A 20737-nucleotide genomic window follows, 5' to 3' on the forward strand; every position below is an offset into this window, starting at 1 on the left:
GGCCACGACCTCCATCACCGTCACTAACCTATGCCCCTAGTCCCACCCTCGCCTTACAGTTTACACAGAATGGTCAAATTCGGTTACAGCCGCCGCAGAAGCACAAAACAAGGTCTCATATCAGGACTTCGATAGCGCTGACCTCGCAATGAGATCCTTTGCGCCGCCAGCGGCATCCATGTTCCTACACCACCACCAAAGGCTAGGGAAGCTGCAAACTTGGCGATGCGACGCTCAAAAGGCTAGGTTTTATGCCGGCTCTATCGTCGCAGGGAATTTCTCCCTGCTCTGCTTTATTTCTTGTTACAACCACTTCCATAGTGTATTCTCCTATCCCTCTTCCAGTGCGGTCATCCTCTCTGCACTTCCTCTTCTTTTCATTGGACACCTGTGGTGCTCGAACGGGCTGCGTGCAAGGGCACTTTTGACCGTATTTGGTCCCATATTCTACGATTTTACTTTCCGCTTCGGGAAGGTTATGGCCTCGAGCGTGAGCCATATACCGCAGAGGACGCCCAAGCTCGCACTAATATTGAGGTCACCAACATCCGTGGCGACAAGATCGTCAAAGCCTTTTTATTGAGTGCAAGAGGCAAAGCTCCGAGGTCTGCGATTGCAACTAAGACGCAGTGGAAGAAGGCAAGACCCAATTGGAAAAGAATATCCTGAGCTGGGATAATCACCACAATCGCCATCCGCATGGCGTGGCTGCCACTAGGCGTGAAACCCGTTTCTTCGAATTGCCTGCGAGGACTGAGGAGCTAGAAGACTTTGTTGGAGATCCGAGAAGTCCGAAGCGGAAATGACCAAATTCGGCCTGTTTTCGTTCATCTGACGAAGTCCATCAGAAGCTCCTCGGCCGACGTCCAAGATTGCTGCATCTTGTGGGTGTGATGGAAGACAAATAGACGTCTGGGATGTTCGAAAAAGACCAAGAGGGCTGATGAAATTCTGAATCTCGGACATGGGATGATGACCTTCCAGGTGAGATGCGAACTCTTAGTTATGTTCGTACTAAAGGAATTTTCAGAGTACGGTTATTAACCGTGTTGTGACACCCACTTCCTATGTACGGGCGACTCTTCTGTCCATCAGCCCCTACTGGTGCTTTTGCGTGCTTATGCAGCATTTCTATCCACCACTGACACCTCCCATTATTGATATATCTTGAAGCTAACTCGTTCAATAGGCTGTGTACACGCCAGCGTGAGGAGATGAGAAAGAAGAAGGACCGTACCACTGGCCGCCGCACTCGCAGGGTCGCAGGGCAAACCTCGCAGGGACCCTTCCGGGTATACTAGATAATTCTAGTAGTGCGTGCGCTACCTTCCATAGCCCCCAGTCTCCCCATAAAGAGTGTGGTATGTTATTTACTACAAATGACTATGGGACCTAGTACTTACTAGTTTCTATCTAGTTACCCACCGTGCCAACGGTATTCTTCGAAATCGGCCTTGCAATGTGGTAGTATTCTTCCAGAATCACAACCACCTACGGCATACAGATGGGTATACCTTCGTCTTCCTAAAGATCGATGATGCTTCCAAGCCAAGCAGTCATCCTGAAAAGCAACAGGCCTCAGGAGTCCGCAATCTAGAGACACAGACATCATTGTCGGCGCTGGTATCCCGTGAAGCTCTGCCTCCCTTGACTCACCAGAGACAAAACAGCAGTTGCTTGACCTTTTTTATATATATTTACAAGGTTCAGATGGGAATACACCGATATCTGCCAGTTACGTTGTTTACACAGCGACAATGCTGTCACGATAATGCAGGAGGATAACTATGCTAAGGCAACAAAGGGATTGACGCTAGATGTCACTTTGTACGACACCCGTTTCCTGAGGATAGAAAGGACCTCTACCCATGGGGACGAGTGTTAACTCCACCTAGCGCCCCTGTCAGTGTTGACCCTACAAATGAACCAGATTGGGACACCCTCAAAGTCGCCTTTCAAGGAGGAATACCTCTTCAAAGAAGGTATCAATACTCGAAAGCTCCTGTGGCCTGAGCAGCTCGAAGGCCATCGCGAGATTTTCCCATGCAGTACGCCAAGGGATCGTCGCCTTTCATTTGATTTCGAGTTCTGATAATGTTGCCGATGCATTTACGAAGCCATTGGGACGTGATTTGTTTGAAGGGATGCGCAGTCGAATAATGGGAAACAATGGAAGACATGGAACGACAATGACCTACTGCATCACCAGGCCAGAAAGCAAAGGCAGATGGAGCGGGCGAGATCATTCCTCCGATGCGGAAACATTTGCAATCCACAAACCAAGAAGGTGACGGTGCATAGAGACGTCACTTTTTGGGAGCCGAGGGCACCTAAAACGTACGACGGAGCCAGTGATTTCATTGGAGAGACGGCTGAGATCCATTTCTCAAGGGCCAATCAAACAAAGACTACCCCTGACCCTGAGTTCTTGCCGACTATCCAAACTCCTTTAACGAAGAGCACCATTCTTCCCCTACGAGAGTCAACAACTTCCCCTACGGCGCCCACAATAACGACGCAAGCCAGAAATGGTCAAAAAGGACCGTTGACTACGAACTTGTACCCCGAAACCTACATCGGGAGCGAGTCTACGTAGGTGAAGAGAACGGCATGGCCGCTTCCAACAACCGGCGGGCCAGGTCGTTGAAGTGGTGCTAGAGGCCGAGTCTAATACACGCACAAGCTCAGGGCTAGGGGGAATCTGGAAGTTCCTGGGTACCCTCACCAGATTTCGAGGCCCATGAAAACGACAAAGGCCACCCCAGCCGAATCTGCGTCCAGGCGACGCTAAAACACGTCGTCAAGTTGCTGCATGATAACGTCTACGAGCTGGCCAGCTCGCTCTACGGAGGGAGGACGGAGGTCCAAACACCTCTTCGGCACGCAGGATGGCGAGATGTGGCCGATGGACTAGGCGATGTACTGGAAAGTCTGCTACCTCGTATTTCGCTGTCCAACTATTCCTCTAGCACTTCATGTTGAATGTGAGAGACGACTATCACACTTTGAAGTCAGTTTGCCGTGAATCATATCTGTCTTAATCAAATTTATTCTACGTCTATAACTCGTAGCCTGTCTATCTTCTTTCCTACAACCACTGGAAACCTTATACAGTGAAAAAGAGACCTGTTACCTGGGTGCATAAGCTGAATAAAAGTTCACTCAACGGTTGTCTGCCAAGGGCTGTCTTGGACAATGAGGAATGGGAAATTCTGACTAAATTACTCCAAGTGAGAGAAGTCTGAGGATATGTGGTGGCTCTGAGAGAACGCTGATAGACTTCTCAGGTCAGACCGAAGTCAACTTAAGGCTTAAGTCTTTCTCTGACCTTGTCCAAGATCTCGCTTCTCTTCTCACTTCTCTTTTTTTTTCCTTCATCTGTCCTCCTTCCCTTGATCTCTCTCCCAATTCCTATTCAAACCCACCCATCTCTTTTCACTACCATTTCTTTTCACCACCATCTATCTCTTCACCACATCTCTTACCGCATCTCTTCACCACTCAACTTCTCCATCTCAACACCTATCACCAACATCACCGATCAAAAACAGCACTATGGCAACCTCAGTTGCCCTCGGCATTGGAGGTTGGCGCCTCCGTAAAATGTGGGACTCTTATGACCGAAACGGTCCAAAGGTGAGTCTACATTGGAATACTGCGGGCATTTTGCTTAAGCAGTTCACCCCTCATATGCCATTTTGTTTGGCTTCAGTTGTCGTGCATCTCGGCATTCGAGCTGTCGATATGTTAGCACGCACAATGTTATGCCACCTATACACAATATCTCTGTGGGACTTGACCGGTGACTAACATAATATGGATATCTCTAGGAAGAACGAGTCTACTGCCACACTGGCAGAGGCACTAGCTATGCCACCCTTACATACCCATTCACCGTCCTCTACGGCCTCAGGAATGGTGTGATAACCTTTGAGGTAGGATGCATATCCTTTGTCATGTCTACTGGAATATACAGTCTTTCCTATGATTGAGTGCTAAAGATCGAGTAGAGACGGGCTGTCCCGGTCGATAACACCCAGCCCAATACCCGCTCCTACCCACAACCCGGGGATCCCCCGGTTCACCGGCCACCGGTGCCATTGGCACCCCGCATTTTAAGGGCTACGAGCCCTGTACTTCCGCTGCTCGTTCCTACAGGGGAGGCGGCCCCGTCGACTGCTCTATTTCAGGAGCTAAAGATGAAGGTATCCGCGACGAACGATTCGTCAGTGGCCCCATACACCTTCCTATGTGACCACTAAGCGTAGTGGTGAGTTTGAGTATCCCCAAGCTAGTACAATAGAACTCGAATGCTAATATAAAGTGAGTTTCGATAGTGGGAAAAGGGAGGGCCCGAAGAACGTGGATGGCAAAGCACCTTATCACGCAGGCCTCACTTCAATGTGACTATTGATACCTATCGCGAGAGTAGTAACTGATACCGCTCAATGAAATCTGACTGAAAAATGAACGAAAACCGAGATCCCATTATCTCACTTTGTATTTTCACCTACCTTGCGATCCTGGATTCCCGAACTATGAGCGAGAAGAGCCACCGGATGAACAACAAACTTATTACCGGGAGTCATGAACATCATATTCGACCCTGGAACCTCACGCCTGGATTTTAGTCTCCGTTACCTTGCCCTGACGATAGCGGCAATCTCATTCCCGCAGTCGAGGACGGCATATACAGAGCACATGGGAGGCGACGCTACCAGAATCCCTACGCGAGCCTCGATCTCGGCCCAAATATGCGCGGCCATGGTATCGGCGACGGCGTCTTCTTTGGCGCATTCTAGTGACATAGGACGTTCATCTGAAGGTTGTTGGGGAATCAAAAGTCCCTTAGGTGTTGCAATAGCGACACCCAACCTTTCACTTAAAGCGTTTGCTTCTTGCACTTGAAGTGTTTACTTCTCTCACTTTGAGCCCACTCAGATCCCTCACATCACATCCCCAACAAACAGCAAACAAACCATCACGCTACTTTTACTTTCACTCTCCAACACTTTCCCTTGACAACATCTCAGCTTCACACTCCACCCTGTCCCGATCTTCAAAGCCTTTGCGACGAAAATCCTGTTCAATTTCATCTTCCAACACTGTTCATCCCCACCATGGCAAGACGCCGAGCAAGAACGAAGGCTTGGTACAAAGATGCGGTCGACAATGTAGACCCCTCCGACTTAGCATATGACCTGCCGACGAACCCAATTACGCCAAAGTCGTCGTCAAGTACACCGTTCACGCCCGGGCCAAGCTAGCCCACGAGAGAGAAACATGGGACATCGACAGCTTGGAGGATGCGGCGAATCTGCCGTCCCCTTTTATGCGACAGAGCTGGGGAGATCTCACCCGGGAGACGCTTCCGTCTAGAGTGGCCTGAAACATCAGCAGGAGAACGTGCTGTCAAATGGAGTCACCATCGTCGGCTCTGAGCGAGACGATAATGCGCTCCGCTGGGGATCGGACACCAATTCCGTCATGGTATGAATTTCAGAGGAGAGGTGGATGGAAATCCCTTTGGTCGACGGTTGGGAAAAACCTATGCCAAAGGCCCGCGTCTATCTTTTAGGCGCGTCTGACCGGCAGGTCGTCGGTATATAGCCGGCGGACTTTAACTCCGACGGTGACATTTACCCCGACCGATGGCCGACTGGCGAACCTGTTATTGTGTGGGCGCATTTCATTACTGTGTTTGCCGATTATTACGCCCTTGTCGGGTCTCATTTGCGCAAGTACATGTGGCTGCCCACCAAGAAGATGAGCCACGCCAAGATTAAGCACCAGGTGAGGTGGTCGTCTCGCCTGAGAAACTACGCGCGCCACCTGGTACTGCTACTGCTTTCAACTCGACTTTGATGCTCACGACCGTTCAAAGTCCTGGAAGAACGAGTCTACTGCCACACTGGCAGAGGCACTAGCTATGCCACCCTTAGATACCCATTCACCGTCCTCTACGGCCTCAGGAATGGTGTGATAACCTTTGAGGTAGGATGCACATCCTTTGTCATGTCTACTGGAAGAGACGGTCTTTCTTATAAACGAGTGCTAAAGATCGAGTAGAGACGACATGTCATCATGGACAACGCCAACCCGCCGACCCCCTCCTACCCACAACCTGGGGATTCCCCGGTTCATCGGCCACCGGTGTCACGGGCACCGCGTGCTATAAGGGCTACGAGCCCTGCACTTCCGCTCCTTGGTCCCCAATACGAAACATAGACTCACAGAAGTCGAAGTTGGAGATGTACGCGTCTAACGAGTCATCGGCTAAACGGTCATTCCCAAGTGATAGCCTACCACCCATCAAGGTTGAAGTGCACTGGGTGCACAACGTAAAGGTCGCGGGATACCAGGAGGCAGCTCAGGCCATCGAGGGCGCTGAGAACAGAGGGGTGAGTGTACCGTTCAGATTCGAGTTCCAGTGGGACTCACGATGGCCAACGCAAGTTCGGTTTCAGAGAAAGAGACCAACCCGGACCGGGCCCTTACGATGACATGATCCGTCCTCGGGATGGGAGCACCATTCTATTTTTCACTGCAGCCGACGTGTTCGCAATGTCAAAGGGCAACATTACCACACAAAGCAAGCTCTCCCGGGTCTTGATCGATGGAGGATCCACCGGTAATATGATTCCGAGAGGAGTCGTACCCTAACTGAACTGTCGAACATTTCCTTTTAACAATGCCGGAATGGAAGTTACAGACGGAAGCACACTCAAGATGAATGACTTGGTATAGATCATAGTTGTGAATTCAAGACCTCCCTCTCAACGAGCAGGCTTCACGGAGGGCTCCCAGATCCGGAACAGCTTCAACGCCTTCGCGGTATACGAGTCGCATATCGGAACAACGCAAAATCCCGAGCGCCACAGGGACCTAGGTGCATTCCAATTGGTACGGGATGCTCAGCTTCAGGTTCTCGATATTGATGCGCAAACGTCCTCTCAGTCACCTGGGCCACAATTCCGACAATCGCCCACGCACAGGGTCTTAGTTCTCGGTCTGGCAGCTCTTTACCCGCTCAGAGCTCAGCGTTTAGCACTGATTCCGGGCCAACAAGCCTGCCCACAATCCACACATCAGCGGCAGATGTTGAATGGATCATACCATGCCGAACGAAGGACGAACAAGTCAGGTGGTAGATACCACTCGGGTTATTGCACCAGTGGTAGTGGATAGACCGAAACCACCCATCTACACCCTTCTGCTAGGAAAACATTGGATAAGGAATATCGGGTTGATTGGCTACTACAACGGGATAAGTACACTATCCGGACTGATGACCTTCGCCGAATCCCGGTCCTAAACTAGTGATCCCAATCATCCTCCACTTCCCTAACCGCGCAAGAATCCCGTGTATGCAAAGCCTAGATGGGTAGATGTGGAATAAGTGTGTTCGGCCCGGCACTAACAGAGTTTATCCTCCTTAGAAGCAAGATCTGTGACAAGCCATGGACCGCCAATACATACTATCTATCAAGCGCCAGGACTCCCTTGTTTACCGTCCACGGTGGACGGTGTCGCAGAAGTGCGCGGGGCCATGCAAGAGGCCACATGAGAATATCCACGCAATTCAAGCCCGGCAGGCATGATCCGAGAGTCTTAGGAGAACATTATCACTAGCAATTTGATTGACAATATGGTTGAACTAAGTAATTTTGGAAGCGAGCACCACTTAATTTGTAGCGTAATTATTAGGCTGCACTTTTAATGGCACTGTTCATCTCGCTATATTCTTCCAAAGTCACGCAAGTGACTGATTCACATCGATTTGTGCTCCATCTCAGCGTGATCTATAACTGTGACCTGACAGGTCGATATACTTCTCATGACATCAGGGTCGAATGAATGGATCCGTCCACGGGTGGATTGCTTGATTATGTCTATGCGGCGACTTCACTGCCGTGTCGGATCAAAACCATGAAGAAGTCGTTTGATTTTCCAGAGAGATATCATCGCATCAACCCCAAGCTTATCCTCTGGTCTGAAGAACAGCGCAGTGTGTTGGAACTGAGCGTGGGATTCACGGAGTTTGTTGATATCAGACTCAGAAAAGAGCACTGGCAGATCAAACACTGGAACCTTCGATCCGGTTTGCGGGAGAAGCACCGAGTCCAAAGAGACACTCGGTGAAGACGTAGAACCAGCAGCCGCAGAATCCTTCGCGCCAAGAAGCAGGACTCCGCCACATTCCATCCGATCAAATGGCTCTAGACTTCCTAGAGCCTCCTTTAGCGCAGCATCTGAGTACTCGGGTAGATCCAGAGCCCTCCAGACCCCGTTGGGGGTGCCGACGCGCTTGTACTTCTCGAGTACTATACCCAGCTTCTTGACAACGAAACCCCTCATACTCCGCAAGGTAAGTTCCGGCATATCCTCCGACCAGATGATCTTTTTCTCTTCGTGCGCCGTCACAGGGCCCTGGGGATGCTTCCAACGGAACGGTAACAACCGCATAATCGATGATTTTTTCCCACCCTTCCTGGATAGGGATAGTGGCACTGAAATAGATCGAAGAAGTGGAAGAAGCTCAGCAATGCGAAGCACGAGCTGGCGTCCAGTCTGTTTATCTGGGGATGTTGGAATTGGTGATTCGTCCAAGGGATCCTCTTCCTGGCCTTGTATCTCCGACGCCAGACTTTCTTGCTGGCTCGGAATCGTTGGCTTCGATGATGAGCTGAGGTTCTTTGTCTTATCGCTTTGCAGCGAGTCTTGCAGCAGACCGACAGGCATCATATAGAGCTTGTCTGAATCTGGTTGTCTAACAAGCCCCCAAGTCCCCATTAGGGCTGACGGCAGTCGAGCAGCAGTTACAGAGCACATACGAGGTGGCGAAGCCAGCATTAGGGCCCATGGGTTCTTGAGCAGGTCGGCTTCCTCCTGTTTCGTTGGGCGTCTCTTGCGATTCTTTTCAGCCCCATGGCGAGAACGTGTGAGAAGAGGAGACTGTGGAAGCCGCTGCGAAGGAGGTACGGTGTCTGGACTCGAATTGCCTGTCTTTGTTTCCAACATGGCTTCCTTGGGCTGGTCCGTTTGTCGCGAGGTCGAGATACCCCGACTGACGGCCTGAGCGTGTGAAATCGCTAGCAATTGTCGGAACGCATTCAGGCGCCATTTTGCGTACGGAATGCGCGTGCCCACACACTCCATTGCTTGGACGGTTGGGGGAATAGAGCAGATGGTGAGTTGTGTACAGTTCAGGGCGGAAAAGATGATCTTGGAGCAGTTGCAGGAGCCAATCGGAGCCCGTTATTTGCGGAGAGGTTGTCGATAGAACAGTGATTGCCGAATAGCGGTATAGGGGATGAGAAGACCTAATTGAATCCTCAGGTAATATGTATATCAAAAATTTTTCCCAGAAGCGTCCTACTTCCCAAAGAAAGTTGGTCCTGGAAGGTCTTCACTGGCATTGCCGCGTTCACCTGAGCTCCTTATCTTAGTGCCGCTCTTATCGTATCAGACCGTTCACTGTCCATCTCCCGACTCTGCAGGTCCAACTCCATGCAACTACAAATCGCTTTTGCATATTTTGAAGATGCTTTCAAGAGCTCCTATACGCCAGTTGGGGCGGTCTATCCAAAATTCCTCCGTTGCTATCGCCGGGCCCTCCGCCAGATTTGCACGATGCTTCTCGAACCAAGGACCCTCGCTTGCGCAGCCCCCGCGGAGTTGGACACCGACGCCATTCGTGACAGAGACAGTGGTATGTCTTATACCATATATGGTCAAGAATGTATTCAGTGCGCATATACTAATCACATTGAACAGGGAGGCAGCTGGCACACTTGTATGTTGCGCAATTGCATTCGACGACGATGGGTGCATTTGACCCGAACCATGATCAACATACTAACCGGTACCGCGCACTGCAGATGACATATTCTCTCGATTAATGAAGGTAACCAGAACTCAAGAGGATACTCTCTCCGCAACCAATCCATGCTAATCAAACCCCAGGAACGCATCATCTGCCTGAACGGCCAAGTCGACGACACCCTCTCCGCATCGATAGTCGCGCAACTCCTCTTCCTCGAAGCCGATAACCCTTCCAAACCAATCCATCTCTACATCAACTCCCCAGGAGGCTCAGTAACAGCGGGTATGTGACCCTGCTCAGATGGATATCCCGACCTACCCTAACCAACAATTCCACAGGCCTCGCGATCTACGACACAATGACATATATCGCCTCTCCCGTGAGCACGATCTGCGTTGGCCAAGCCGCCTCAATGGGCTCTCTCCTTCTCGCCGGCGGCGAAGCAGGCAAGCGCTACTGTCTCCCGCACTCCTCGATCATGGTGCACCAGCCCTCGGGCGGTTACTTCGGACAGGCGTCCGACATTGCTATCCATGCGAAAGAGATCCTGCGCGTGCGCACTCAGCTCAATGAGATCTACCAACGCCACCTTACTAGCAAGAAGAAGTTGTCCCTCGATGAAATTGAGAAACTAATGGAGCGCGATTACTTCATGGGTGCCAAGGAGGCGCTCGAGCTGGGTGTTGTTGATGAGATTCTGGACCGTAGAGTCCAGGGGAAGGAGGGCGCTGGGGAAGAGTCTAAGCCTCCTACTGCGTAAACTACATACCCGATGTGTTCATGGTGCTTTGGTATATACCAGGGGTTCTTGGAGTCTCCTGGTTAGTCCATAGGACTGTATCATCTGCTTTGTAGGATTAGTGTTAATAAAATCTGTCATAACCATCTTCCCTTCCCTAGTTTGGGTGTTTTTCTCAAGGTGGATTGGTTCTGGATACTGTTGGAATATATTCTCTTAGGTTCTTCCAAGGGTCCAACATTAAACAAGGCTGGTTCCGAAATCCTTGAGTAAGGGGGTTCCGTTGACGTATATAAATCCAACGAAACAACCTATAGACATGGTAGTAGCTTTCGTTCATGATAATTTACTAGCACATATATATAGTTTACTACCGGAGCTGAAACATAGATTTACATCATGTTGTATTTGCACGCTCAATGCGACCATTAGTCCCAACCTGGAGACCAAAGCGCTGTCGGAGGAACGTTGCCGTCTCGGGAGACGGCACAAAGCCCGACGTTGGCCGTGCCGTCGCATTTGAGTGGCGCCACTGATCACGGATTGTATCTAGGAAGCTCATATTGAGAATAATAGCCTCGCCAGCCGCGAATGTATCCATCGGATGCTCGCCCCGCGCAGCACTGCCAGATTCAGCGTCAGCTGGGTCGGCCAGTAGCGTCGTGCGCTCTTCTTCAACCTCTTCGTCGATGCTGCTACTGTGAGGTGCATCGGAACTACGACGAGCGGGGGGCATTGTTTCATCGTCATCCTCTTGTCGTAGAACGCCACGCTCTTCGGCATCATGGTCTTGTGGCTGGGACTCCTCCGTGTCTGGGGTTGCCTCGGTGCTTGTATCTGTGGCTGGATTTGGATTTGGTGATGTAGGCAATGGCGTCGGGGTTCCCTTAGTCTTCACCCGCTCGATAATCAAGCCCAGCATGATGAAATCGATTAGAAAGATCAAAAGGTCGAACAAGAGAAGCCGGTAAACAGAGACGGGAGCCTGCCCGACAAAATCGATGAACAGTCCCCCATGTAGGTAGCCGCGTGTTTCCTCGCCAGCTTCGGGACGAATCAGGAAGGCATGGAAGAGCATGCAAACCAGGTTACTGACGATGATGGCGCCGACAAACGGCTGGCTGCGTGTGGGCTCAAACGGAGGCGCTTTGGGCGTGAAGAAGATCAATTCCACGATGGCACGCATGCCAAATAGGATGATTGAGCAGCTAGACCAAGAGACATATGTTAGGGGCATGTCATGGTGGAAAGAGGGGTGGGGAGCATCGCCGGGATTCTGGGTTGGACTTACTCCATGTAATACAGGGCGGAGAGTTGACAATAAATTAATATGTCAAGATCGCGCAGCAATCGATCAATGAAGGCGACTTTGGCGGTCGACTTGACTTTCCTCACTCGCGCATTTTGGCTGCTGAGCGTGTCTGTTGGCCTCGGGGGCTCCGCATCGTCATAGGATAGGCCGGACACGTCAGCGATGTATTCCGCATCCCGATAGGCATCAACGTCTGTCATAGAGGGTCATGAGGGCTTGAACGGTATCTAACAAGCGAATGTATAAGGATTCGAGGTGGAGACTCCCCGTGATTTGGTGAGCTGGGGTAACTATGGATGAGTTGGAGACGGAGATGTGTCGAGGCGGACTTTCCTCGGTCCGGAACACGTGCTTCTCACAAGGTACATGCGTTGTACAGTACGTTTCTGTGTTATTTTAATATGTCCTGGTGTTATATACAATCAATTCAACAATCGAAGGCTTAAAAATCGAATCCTATTCCGTCTGAATGCAGTTTATTGTTTGTGCTACTTCATATACTTATTCACTATGTGCTTAATCGACAAGGATCGTCTTCGACAGCTCTGAGTAATGTTTGAAGAAGCCAGTGAACAGACGAATGGCATGGGCAACATCGTGGGTACCCCCTGTTTCACGGATACTGTGCATGCTGAGCTGGGGATTGCCTAGATCCAGTGTCCGCGCCCCCAGCGCAGCAGATAGCATAGGGCCAATGGTGCTGCCACAGCTTGAGTCATTTCGAACCACAAAGAGCTGGAGAGGAACGTGCTCGCCAGTCTCCTTGGCGGTCTTGCGTGCAATCTCCTCCAAGAGAACAATGCCAGGGGGAGTTCGTCGCATAGCGAGCGTTGGCGTTGATCTTGATCACCGGACCCTTGTTCATCTCCGGCTTGTGGTCCGACTCGTACTTCCCCGCATAGTTGGGGTTGATCGAGTGGGCCATATCAGCAGAGACAAGGAAGGAGGTGGACAGTGTCTGCTCATAGGCAGTGGACAGGTCGGTGTTCTTAGAGGAGGAGGACGGGAGGACGGATAGACGGCGAATGATCGACGGAAGAATGTTCGAGTCGGCACCCTGTGCTGTGCGGCTTCCGATTTCCTCGTGGTCAAACAAGGCAATAAGGCGGATGGCGTCTTCATTTTCGAGCGCTGATTCGTCGGCCACCGAGTCAATCAGAGCGACTGTAGCACAGAAAGTGCTGTTCAGGTTGTCTAGGCGAGGGGAAAAGATGAATTCCTCCAGCATACCGCCGAGGCAGGACTTCTGAGTGTCGAACAGAATCATTTCGAAGTCCAGAATATCGCCAGGATTGACGCCAGCCTCAGCAGCAATGAGCTCAACAAAGTGAGAGTGGTGACGTTCTGTGACAGATTTCAATGGTGATGGCTCCCCACCCTTGTCTGTGTTAGGGGGTGTCGACACCTCCATTGCGGTTGAGCTCTGCAGCAATAAGGCCAGCGATAGGGAACAGCTGCGTTTCCTTGTTGAATGCGAAGTTCTCCTGGCGGTCCAGATGGATGGCCAGGGTTGGAATACGAAGGACTACGATATTAGCCAGGCACATTTATCGTGTCAACATAAAAACATACTGGGACGGTCAATCTTGACCAGTTTCTGCACGATGGATCCATCGCTTTCACGAGTCATAACCCGGCCCGCGACACCCAGATCACGATCAAACCCTAGATGAAATTAGCGAGGGTGATAGTCCGGGCGTAATCAATGGCACGTACAAGTGTGCCAGATGCCTCCACCGTAGGTCTCGACACCGACCTGGACAAAGCCTTCCCCGCTCTTCTTGCTAACGGGTTTGACCCTCAACACCGGGGAGTCAGTGTGGGCACCGATCATAGAGATGGAATTGCCCGGCTATGTCCAGGATCAATACGCATGATTAGCTGAAGAATCATTTACGCAGTTCTGCAATTGATACATACCTGCCATTGCTTGCCGATCGCAAAGGCCACAAGGGTAGTAGTATTGCGAGTCAAGTAGTACTTGCCTCCCGGTTGGCAGGTCGACGCCCAAGAGTCTCTTTCCTACTGATGGATGAGTTGCAGTTGTCTTACTCGGTATTCAGTTTGAACGGACCTTGATTTCTTGGAACCCAGCCTTAGCCAGAAGCTGTTTAGCTTCGTGGACGGCATGAAAAGCTGGAGATAAGACATATCAGCGACATTCCGCATCATGGGATGGGGACTACATACGGGTAGGAGCAGAGTTCACAAAGGACAAGAAGTCCAGAGCAGATTGCTTGGCAGCCATTGTAGAATAACGTTGAGAACAACCAATAATATCAGGACAGAGACGCCTGAGGACCATTGCAGTGAACAAAGAGAGAAGGTTTGGGGCTTTTGCCGCCGGAGGTTTTATTTAATTTGGCGGTGACTGCAGATGGCAACGTCACGTAACAAAGCCACCAGTGAAACTAAAGGGTAGTCTTGGAACAATTGATATTCAGTATAGATAGACCCGTGGACATTGTAGGTTTAAATCATTATCATTACTATTACTACTGCATACACCGATATTGTTGGTTCTTCGGTCGACCCCACTATATAAGTTCCTGGGGGAACTCAGTGCGTTGCCATGGCCCAAGCTCTGTCGCGTCGCGTCCAAGCAAGCGCGTATACCAAATCAATCTGCGGAATTCGGATTTCGCGTTAGTAAAACAGCCCATCCCATACGGAGTATTCCGTACATGTCCCTCACATCATCCCCCCACTTCAGTGTCCAGTCAGACCAGTTTGGGCGCGTTCCAGTAAACAACAGGACTAACAGTGTGGCATCAGTCTCAATTGTAACAAAGCCATGCTGACACAGAACGTTTCCAAAAGAATCTCGGCAACCAGCATGAGACTGCTTGTGTGAGAGTAAACCAAAGAGTTAGACCCCACTTTGGAAATACATAGTCAATAGAATAGTATCAATGTGGTCAAAGCCAGAAGAACACACTGATTTGACCTGGTTGATGGGGCCCGATTGCCTTCGCTAAATCGGGTTAGCGTACCCGACGCGTGACCCAGAGAGTCGCCCTGCGCAACTCCGTCACTCCCTTGAAGACATTCATTCACATGCCCTTCAGACACTTCTTTGTTGATCTGCCTGGTGAAACAGGGTCTGCTTGTGCTTTATCCTGGAACATCCTCCATTTTTAGGCATCAACGGCCAAGGCCATCATTCGCCTCTGGATCAACAACAACAGACCCTCTGGGAATCGCCCTTCAAATACCCTCAACCCTGCACCCGAATCTCTGAACGTTCGACATCCTCGATTGACAGGCACTTCGCTTGCATCTTATGCAACACTTATCCCTGTCGTGATTGGCTGCACTTTGGCTTTGGGGCTCGGACAGACAACCAGGCATCGCCATGGCGGACAAAGCTCAGAATTCAGAGAAGGCCGGGAATAGGTCGGCAACAAGACCTCAAGTATCGCAAATCTCAAACATCGCATCACCACCCGGATCGAAGACACCGCCAAGCATGCCGTCCAAGCGCACGATGTATTTCCCAGATAATTCAAATTCGGACAGCCGCCAACGGCAAGATGGAGCAGATCCAATCGACCCTAGTGCGCTTGCAAAAGCATTGAAGGATTATGAGTCTGCTGGGAGCCGGCGGGACAGGACCCCGGCCTCCAGCCCATGTCGCAAGAGACAGCGGGTGTATGGGGACCGGTAAGCCACACTTTTGATTGTCTTCAATCATAAAGCCTGCGACAACACGAAGTCATTCATTTGTGATTCAGCTACTGACCATAATCTAGATTCATTCCCAATCGCGACGGCCAAGATCTGCAAGCGACTTACAGTTTGTTGCATGAAGATGGTTGCCCATCTACTCCTTCCAGGACCAAGAAACGCCCTCCTCACTCCGAGCTTCACTTCCAAAAGAGTGTGTTACATAACGGAACCCAAGGACTTACCTAGTTGTGCATATGAACTGACTTATAACCACAGCCGAGGAAGCCAACCGTACATTTTCCCGGGTTTTGCGCAGCGAGCTGTTTGGAAACACGGTGCCACAACCCGACCTGAACTCTGCGCCATCCGACCCATTGCTCGGGTTCAGCAGTGGAATAAATGATAAGACTCGATCCCATACGCCTCCCGCTCATATCTCTGCCAACCTCCCTCCCGCTAGCATAACCCCCACCACCCCGCACAAGAACCTCTTCAACTATGGACCTTCACGGCCCGGATCGGGACATCCAACACCCTCTAAAACCCCTCGAAGTGTGCATGGCCCAAACTTGGATGTGCGCTCTGAGCTCTACAGTCTTTCTCCTATTCGGTACGACAGTCAGCGCATTCTTGAAACACCTCGAAAACAGGCCCGGTACGTAAACAAGGTGCCCTACAAGGTCTTGGATGCGCCGGATCTTCAAGATGATTTCTATTTGAACCTGGTGGACTGGGGCAGTAGCAATGTTCTTGGCGTTGGATTGGCCAACTCGGTCTACATGTGGAACTCCCACACCGGTGGAGTTACGAGGTTGTGCGAGCTGAAAGATGATACCGTGACCAGCGTGAGCTGGATTCAAAGGGTAAGCGAGGAATCCACATGTGAACGCTCCATACCTAATACTCACACTACGGACTACAGGGTACACATCTTGCAATTGGCACAGGTAAAGGTCTGGTGCAGATATGGGATGCTGAGCATTGCCGCCGGCTACGAACCATGATTGGACATACCAACCGAGTTGGTGCGTTGGCATGGAACGATCACATTCTCACATCGGGATCCCGAGACCGTCTCATTTATCACCGTGATGTTCGATCTCCCGACCAGTATGTTCGAAAGCTTTCTGGCCACAAACAAGAAGTCTGTGGTTTGAAGTGGAACACCGAAGATGGCCAATTGGCATCCGGCGGCAACGACAACAAACTGATGGTTTGGGATAAGCTTAATGAGACACCTCTCTACCGTTTCTCCGATCACAATGCTGCAGTCAAGGCCATTGCATGGTCTCCTCATCAACGTCATCTCCTCGCTTCTGGGGGCGGTACCGCTGACCGCACGATCAAGTTCTGGAACACACAAAATGGCTCAATGATCAAAGAGGTCGACACTGGCAGCCAGGTCTGCAACCTCTCTTGGTCCAAAATCTCAGACGAGATCATCAGCACGCACGGTTACAGCCAAAACCAAATTGTCATTTGGAAATACCCCCGTATGGAACAAATTGTCTCGTTGACCGGCCACACTTTCCGCGTTCTTTATCTCGCCATGAGCCCCGACGGACAGACTGTCGTAACAGGGGCAGGCGATGAAACTCTCAGATTCTGGAAAATATTTGATAGACGAGCTACAAGAGACGCTCGTCGGGAAGGCAGCAGACTGGCCGAATGGAGTACCATCCGGTAGTCCGGTCAATCCACATACTTTCTAATTCGTCTCTTCATCTGCATTCGACATGGCGTTTTTCGTTCACTTCGGTTTGGTTACTAGGGGAAATCATTGCATGGCCTGAGGGGATCTTACTCTTCGTCCTTTTATGCGTCGGCATCTCTTGCGTCTTTCTTTCCATTGGTGGTTCAAAGCATCTGCGGGTGGAGGTCCGGCGCTGGTTCATTCAGAATGGGCATTTTCCTTGTTTTTTCTTTCTTTTATTGTTTCTTCTTGCTTGGTTTGATCTCTTCCATTGGTTCGTCCCCACCCTGGCTGTGACCTAGCTGGCCATACTGGCGTGGCGCCTTGGAGTCGAGCGAACATTTCTACATTCACGTTTCTTCAAGGCTTTGAGCGGCGGCGCTTGGTGTTGTTTCCTGGTTGCCGGCATACGGCGTTGCGTGGCGGGTGTTCTCATTGCAATCCTCTCTTTTGCAAGGTTGGTTTTGATGATGACATGACCCTTTTTTTTTCGGGCACGAGTTTGTGCCTATTTTCCCATTTCAGATGATTTAGCTGTGCCAACCGGCCATCATGAGATCTAAACCATGCCGGAAATGAAATGAAATCGAAATTGACACACAACTATATCTTCCTTAAAGGTGCGAGTGCTTATTCAACTCGTCCAAAACCAACCATGGATGTTTTTAGTACCTACGGATTGCGATCTAAGTTTCTTTTCCTCGAGTGAAGTAATCCAACCAAGGAGATATCTGATTAACTATGCTATACTGTATACATTCATGAATGAGCTTCGCCTGCCCAGTTTTTGGCTCAGATTACCAGGAACAAAGAAAAGAAAAAGCGCGAAGAAGGGAGATTCGAAACACCAAGGGAAATCTAAAGCACCAAGCGCGCCGGCTCAACCGAGAGAAGAGTCTTGATTCGCTCCAGGAATGCCTTAGCGCGGACCTCCTCACCAGCAGGGACGGTCAAGCTGAAAACATTGGAAGCAACACCAGCCGAGTTCTCGACCTCAGCCACAGGTGCAGACTTCTTAGACGACTTCGCACTAAGGAAATCGATCAAGTCTTCGGTGACAGGCTTGGAGCGGACAGTCTTGGGAGCCTCGAAAGCATTCAGCTCGGGAACGTAATCACCGCGTGATGTGTTGATGGGCTTGGCGCCGAGAACCTCATCGAAGAGCTCATCGGCGGAGGGCTTGGAGCTAGCCAAGCGGGGCAGGTCGTCGTTGGCAAGGTCTGTAGCCACGGCAAGGAAGCGGGACAGCGGGACCGTCACACCCAGGTTATCCTGGAGCTTCTTCTGAGCGGAAAGCACGGCAGCCAAGGAAATGGAGATGGCGACGGAAGCCATGGGCACGGGCTTGGGGGCAATCTTCTCTTCAGCCGCAGCTGGCGCGGGAGGGGCCGGAGCTGGGGCGATCTTGATGTTGCTCAGATCGAGGTGGGCGAGCTTGGCCAGAGTGGCGGCCTGGGTTGACGGGTAGTCCGCGGGAATCTGACCGATATATGCAAGGACGTCGCCCTTCAAGAGACGACCCTTGGGGCCCGAGGCTGGGATCTTGGAGACATCGGACTTGGGGATGCCCTTCTCACGGAGGAGCTGGGCGACGGAGGGGTAGAGCGGATAGGCGGGGTTCTGGGTTGCGGAAGAGGTGGATTGAAGGCCTAGAAGGGATAACAGTGTTAGCACATGTTCAATAATGCCTGTTATATTGCAGGCAACCTCCGCCGTAGAATTGAGCTCAGAGTAGCGGCGTTCCGTTGCGGAGATGCTGTTCGCCATGACCATGAATGGGCAACTTACGTCTGCCGACACCGAACACGTTCTGTTGACGCCGAGCGAACATGGCCGGAACCTGGCCAACTGTGATCTTGGCTGCCATTGCTATGTGATTCTGGAGTTTTGGAAGATTGGGAGTGCTGCGGTGCCGATTGGGATCTTCGGCCGGTGTCGCAACTCGCCGCGGACGCTGGATTCGAAAGGAACGAGCAGGATCAACGAAGAGCCCACCACCAGGTCGAAGCGCACAAATCTCCGAGGTCAATTTGTTTGATGTCGTGTGTTTGGAGAGGTAATCTAAAGCAACCGTTGGAGGTGTTGAGGGCGTTGGGAGCTTTCACCGGCGGCCGGGACGGGAACATTTTTCTGCCGCGTGCTGTTTTGGCCATTATCGGCGATTTCCGACGAGAACGACGGTCAACTGATTCTCGCCCTAGTAAGTTACCGAGCGAAGCTATCTAGTCGTTGGTTCTTTGTCAATTTTACTCAGAATTGATGGGAGTCAATTGACTGTGCGTCGTGGTCATGATCACCTTACTAACTTGAGCATCCACAGTCTCGGTGCAACCATGTCCGTCAGACCACCAACCTTCTCAATATTCTGGCGCCAATGCCTACAAAGCCCAATGCGACCTGGCTTTCAGGCGAACTCGACGTCATGCTTGCGCTACTTCAACTCTAGTGCGCCTCAATACAAGGTCAAGGGTGTGGCCAGAACTGTCGATTCCGCGTGGCAGGCCACAAGTCCTTATGGGAACAGGAACCCCCGCGCCCTTGCGAAGCTACAAGCGAAGGTATTACAAGTCGGACAAGTGCTTTTGTTCCAAGCACCTTCTCATCGCCCATATATCTTAACTGCATATGGTCTGTCCGCGTTTTGCTTCGCCTATTCCATCTACAACTCAAACGCGGTACTCCGGGATCCTCTGGTTCCCCTTCCAATGTGGCAGAAATCTCTATTTGGTGGTATCTGTATCATGATGAGCGTTGGAGGCACCTTGTTCATCTCCCGCACTGGCTCCCTAGTCAGAAATATCAGAGCGATCAATTCTAATGGTCGTATGCGCGTCCTCTTCACAGTCCGAAGCATGGTCCCTTTCAAGAAGCCTTACCAAGTTGAAGTGGCGCCGGGTGACCTCTCGTTCAAGCGCAGAATCTCGGTCTCTCCGGAAACCATGCAGCGTTACGAGGAAAGCACCAAACTCGGCCGTGGATTGGACAATGAGCCAAGCTTCTTCAGAACACTGAGATCCATGCCTCGCCGTGTTTTCCAGAGCATGCGACAACTTTTCACGAATGAGGACTTCATCATTGTGCAGTTGGCGGGTCACAAGACCCATTTCCGACTGGACTCCAATGGATACATCTCGGATGATCTCCTTCACTTTGGGCGCATGGTGAATGTGAAGATGCCGTTCAGAGATTGATTGTTGATCATTTATCCAAGCATCACCAAGCTGTCGCATCTAGTTAAGTTTTGTACATCATTTTGGCTTTGTCTCTTAAACAGCGACTCAGCACTTGTAATACCATTCAAGAGAAAAGCACAATTTCAATCGAGAGAATCACAGTAGATTATATTATAGGAGTCTTTGTGCTTGGCAGAAGAAATAGTATGTAATGTTGTAAGGTCTTCACAATGCTCCTCTAAATTGGGGGAGCCACGTGATGGCCCCGGCGCGTCTTGGGATGGACGCGGTCCACCCGTTATCGCGCCCCTCACACGTCTTGCCC

At 50.9% G+C, this 20737-nt stretch overlaps 10 protein-coding genes across 10 annotated transcripts; 6 read left to right on the forward strand and 4 right to left on the reverse strand.

Annotated features, from left to right (window-relative positions):
• Nucleotides 1-40: 40 nt before the first annotated feature.
• Nucleotides 41-2982, forward strand: N7489_002721 (uncharacterized protein; the record flags this gene model as incomplete). Its single annotated transcript, XM_056708476.1, has 6 exons — nt 41-490; nt 1190-1206; nt 1407-1623; nt 1931-2048; nt 2210-2293; nt 2729-2982. Coding segments are annotated over 6 exons (1140 nt in total), but the record flags the coding sequence as incomplete, so codon positions are not given.
• A 573-nt stretch (nt 2983-3555) lies between these two features.
• Nucleotides 3556-4262, forward strand: N7489_002722 (uncharacterized protein; the record flags this gene model as incomplete). Its single annotated transcript, XM_056708477.1, has 3 exons — nt 3556-3636; nt 3831-3935; nt 4011-4262. The coding sequence occupies 3 exons, from the start codon at nt 3556-3558 to the stop codon at nt 4260-4262; spliced, it is 438 nt and encodes a 145-aa protein (XP_056572779.1).
• A 1989-nt stretch (nt 4263-6251) lies between these two features.
• N7489_002723 (uncharacterized protein) lies at nt 6252-7188 on the forward strand (the record flags this gene model as incomplete). Its single annotated transcript, XM_056708478.1, has 3 exons — nt 6252-6401; nt 6457-6631; nt 6755-7188. The coding sequence occupies 3 exons, from the start codon at nt 6252-6254 to the stop codon at nt 7186-7188; spliced, it is 759 nt and encodes a 252-aa protein (XP_056572780.1).
• Nucleotides 7189-7905: 717 nt separating this feature from the next.
• N7489_002724 (uncharacterized protein) lies at nt 7906-9159 on the reverse strand (the record flags this gene model as incomplete). Its single annotated transcript, XM_056708479.1, has 1 exon — nt 7906-9159. The coding sequence occupies one exon, from the start codon at nt 9157-9159 to the stop codon at nt 7906-7908; it is 1254 nt and encodes a 417-aa protein (XP_056572781.1).
• Nucleotides 9160-9544: 385 nt separating this feature from the next.
• N7489_002725 (ATP-dependent Clp protease proteolytic subunit) lies at nt 9545-10586 on the forward strand (the record flags this gene model as incomplete). The annotated part of the gene is made up of 5 exons (XM_056708480.1): nt 9545-9712; nt 9778-9796; nt 9882-9907; nt 9967-10108; nt 10165-10586. 5 exons carry the CDS (start codon nt 9545-9547, stop codon nt 10584-10586), a joined length of 777 nt encoding a protein of 258 aa, XP_056572782.1.
• Nucleotides 10587-10962: 376 nt separating this feature from the next.
• Nucleotides 10963-12077, reverse strand: N7489_002726 (DSC4 family protein; the record flags this gene model as incomplete). The annotated part of the gene is made up of 2 exons (XM_056708481.1): nt 10963-11773; nt 11857-12077. 2 exons carry the CDS (start codon nt 12075-12077, stop codon nt 10963-10965), a joined length of 1032 nt encoding a protein of 343 aa, XP_056572783.1.
• Nucleotides 12078-12393: 316 nt separating this feature from the next.
• N7489_002727 (M18 family aminopeptidase) lies at nt 12394-14125 on the reverse strand (the record flags this gene model as incomplete). The annotated part of the gene is made up of 8 exons (XM_056708482.1): nt 12394-12663; nt 12728-13260; nt 13283-13402; nt 13450-13542; nt 13594-13729; nt 13798-13899; nt 13952-14013; nt 14068-14125. The coding sequence occupies 8 exons, from the start codon at nt 14123-14125 to the stop codon at nt 12394-12396; spliced, it is 1374 nt and encodes a 457-aa protein (XP_056572784.1).
• A 1107-nt stretch (nt 14126-15232) lies between these two features.
• Nucleotides 15233-17233, forward strand: N7489_002728 (WD40 repeat domain-containing protein; the record flags this gene model as incomplete). Its single annotated transcript, XM_056708483.1, has 4 exons — nt 15233-15540; nt 15630-15757; nt 15823-16409; nt 16469-17233. 4 exons carry the CDS (start codon nt 15233-15235, stop codon nt 17231-17233), a joined length of 1788 nt encoding a protein of 595 aa, XP_056572785.1.
• An 864-nt stretch (nt 17234-18097) lies between these two features.
• On the reverse strand, nt 18098-19392 carry pdx1 (uncharacterized protein; the record flags this gene model as incomplete). The annotated part of the gene is given in 3 exon segments (XM_056708484.1): nt 18098-18888; nt 19028-19300; nt 19311-19392. The coding sequence occupies 3 exon segments, from the start codon at nt 19390-19392 to the stop codon at nt 18098-18100; spliced, it is 1146 nt and encodes a 381-aa protein (XP_056572786.1).
• A 180-nt stretch (nt 19393-19572) lies between these two features.
• On the forward strand, nt 19573-20430 carry N7489_002730 (uncharacterized protein; the record flags this gene model as incomplete). The annotated part of the gene is made up of 1 exon (XM_056708485.1): nt 19573-20430. One exon carries the CDS (start codon nt 19573-19575, stop codon nt 20428-20430), a length of 858 nt encoding a protein of 285 aa, XP_056572787.1.
• Nucleotides 20431-20737: the final 307 nt, after the last annotated feature.

The sequence above is a fragment of the Penicillium chrysogenum genome, assembly GCF_028827035.1.
Source record: "Penicillium chrysogenum strain IBT 35668 chromosome Unknown utg000001l_segment0_segment0, whole genome shotgun sequence".
Classification (NCBI taxonomy): Eukaryota; Fungi; Ascomycota; class Eurotiomycetes; order Eurotiales; family Aspergillaceae; genus Penicillium; species Penicillium chrysogenum.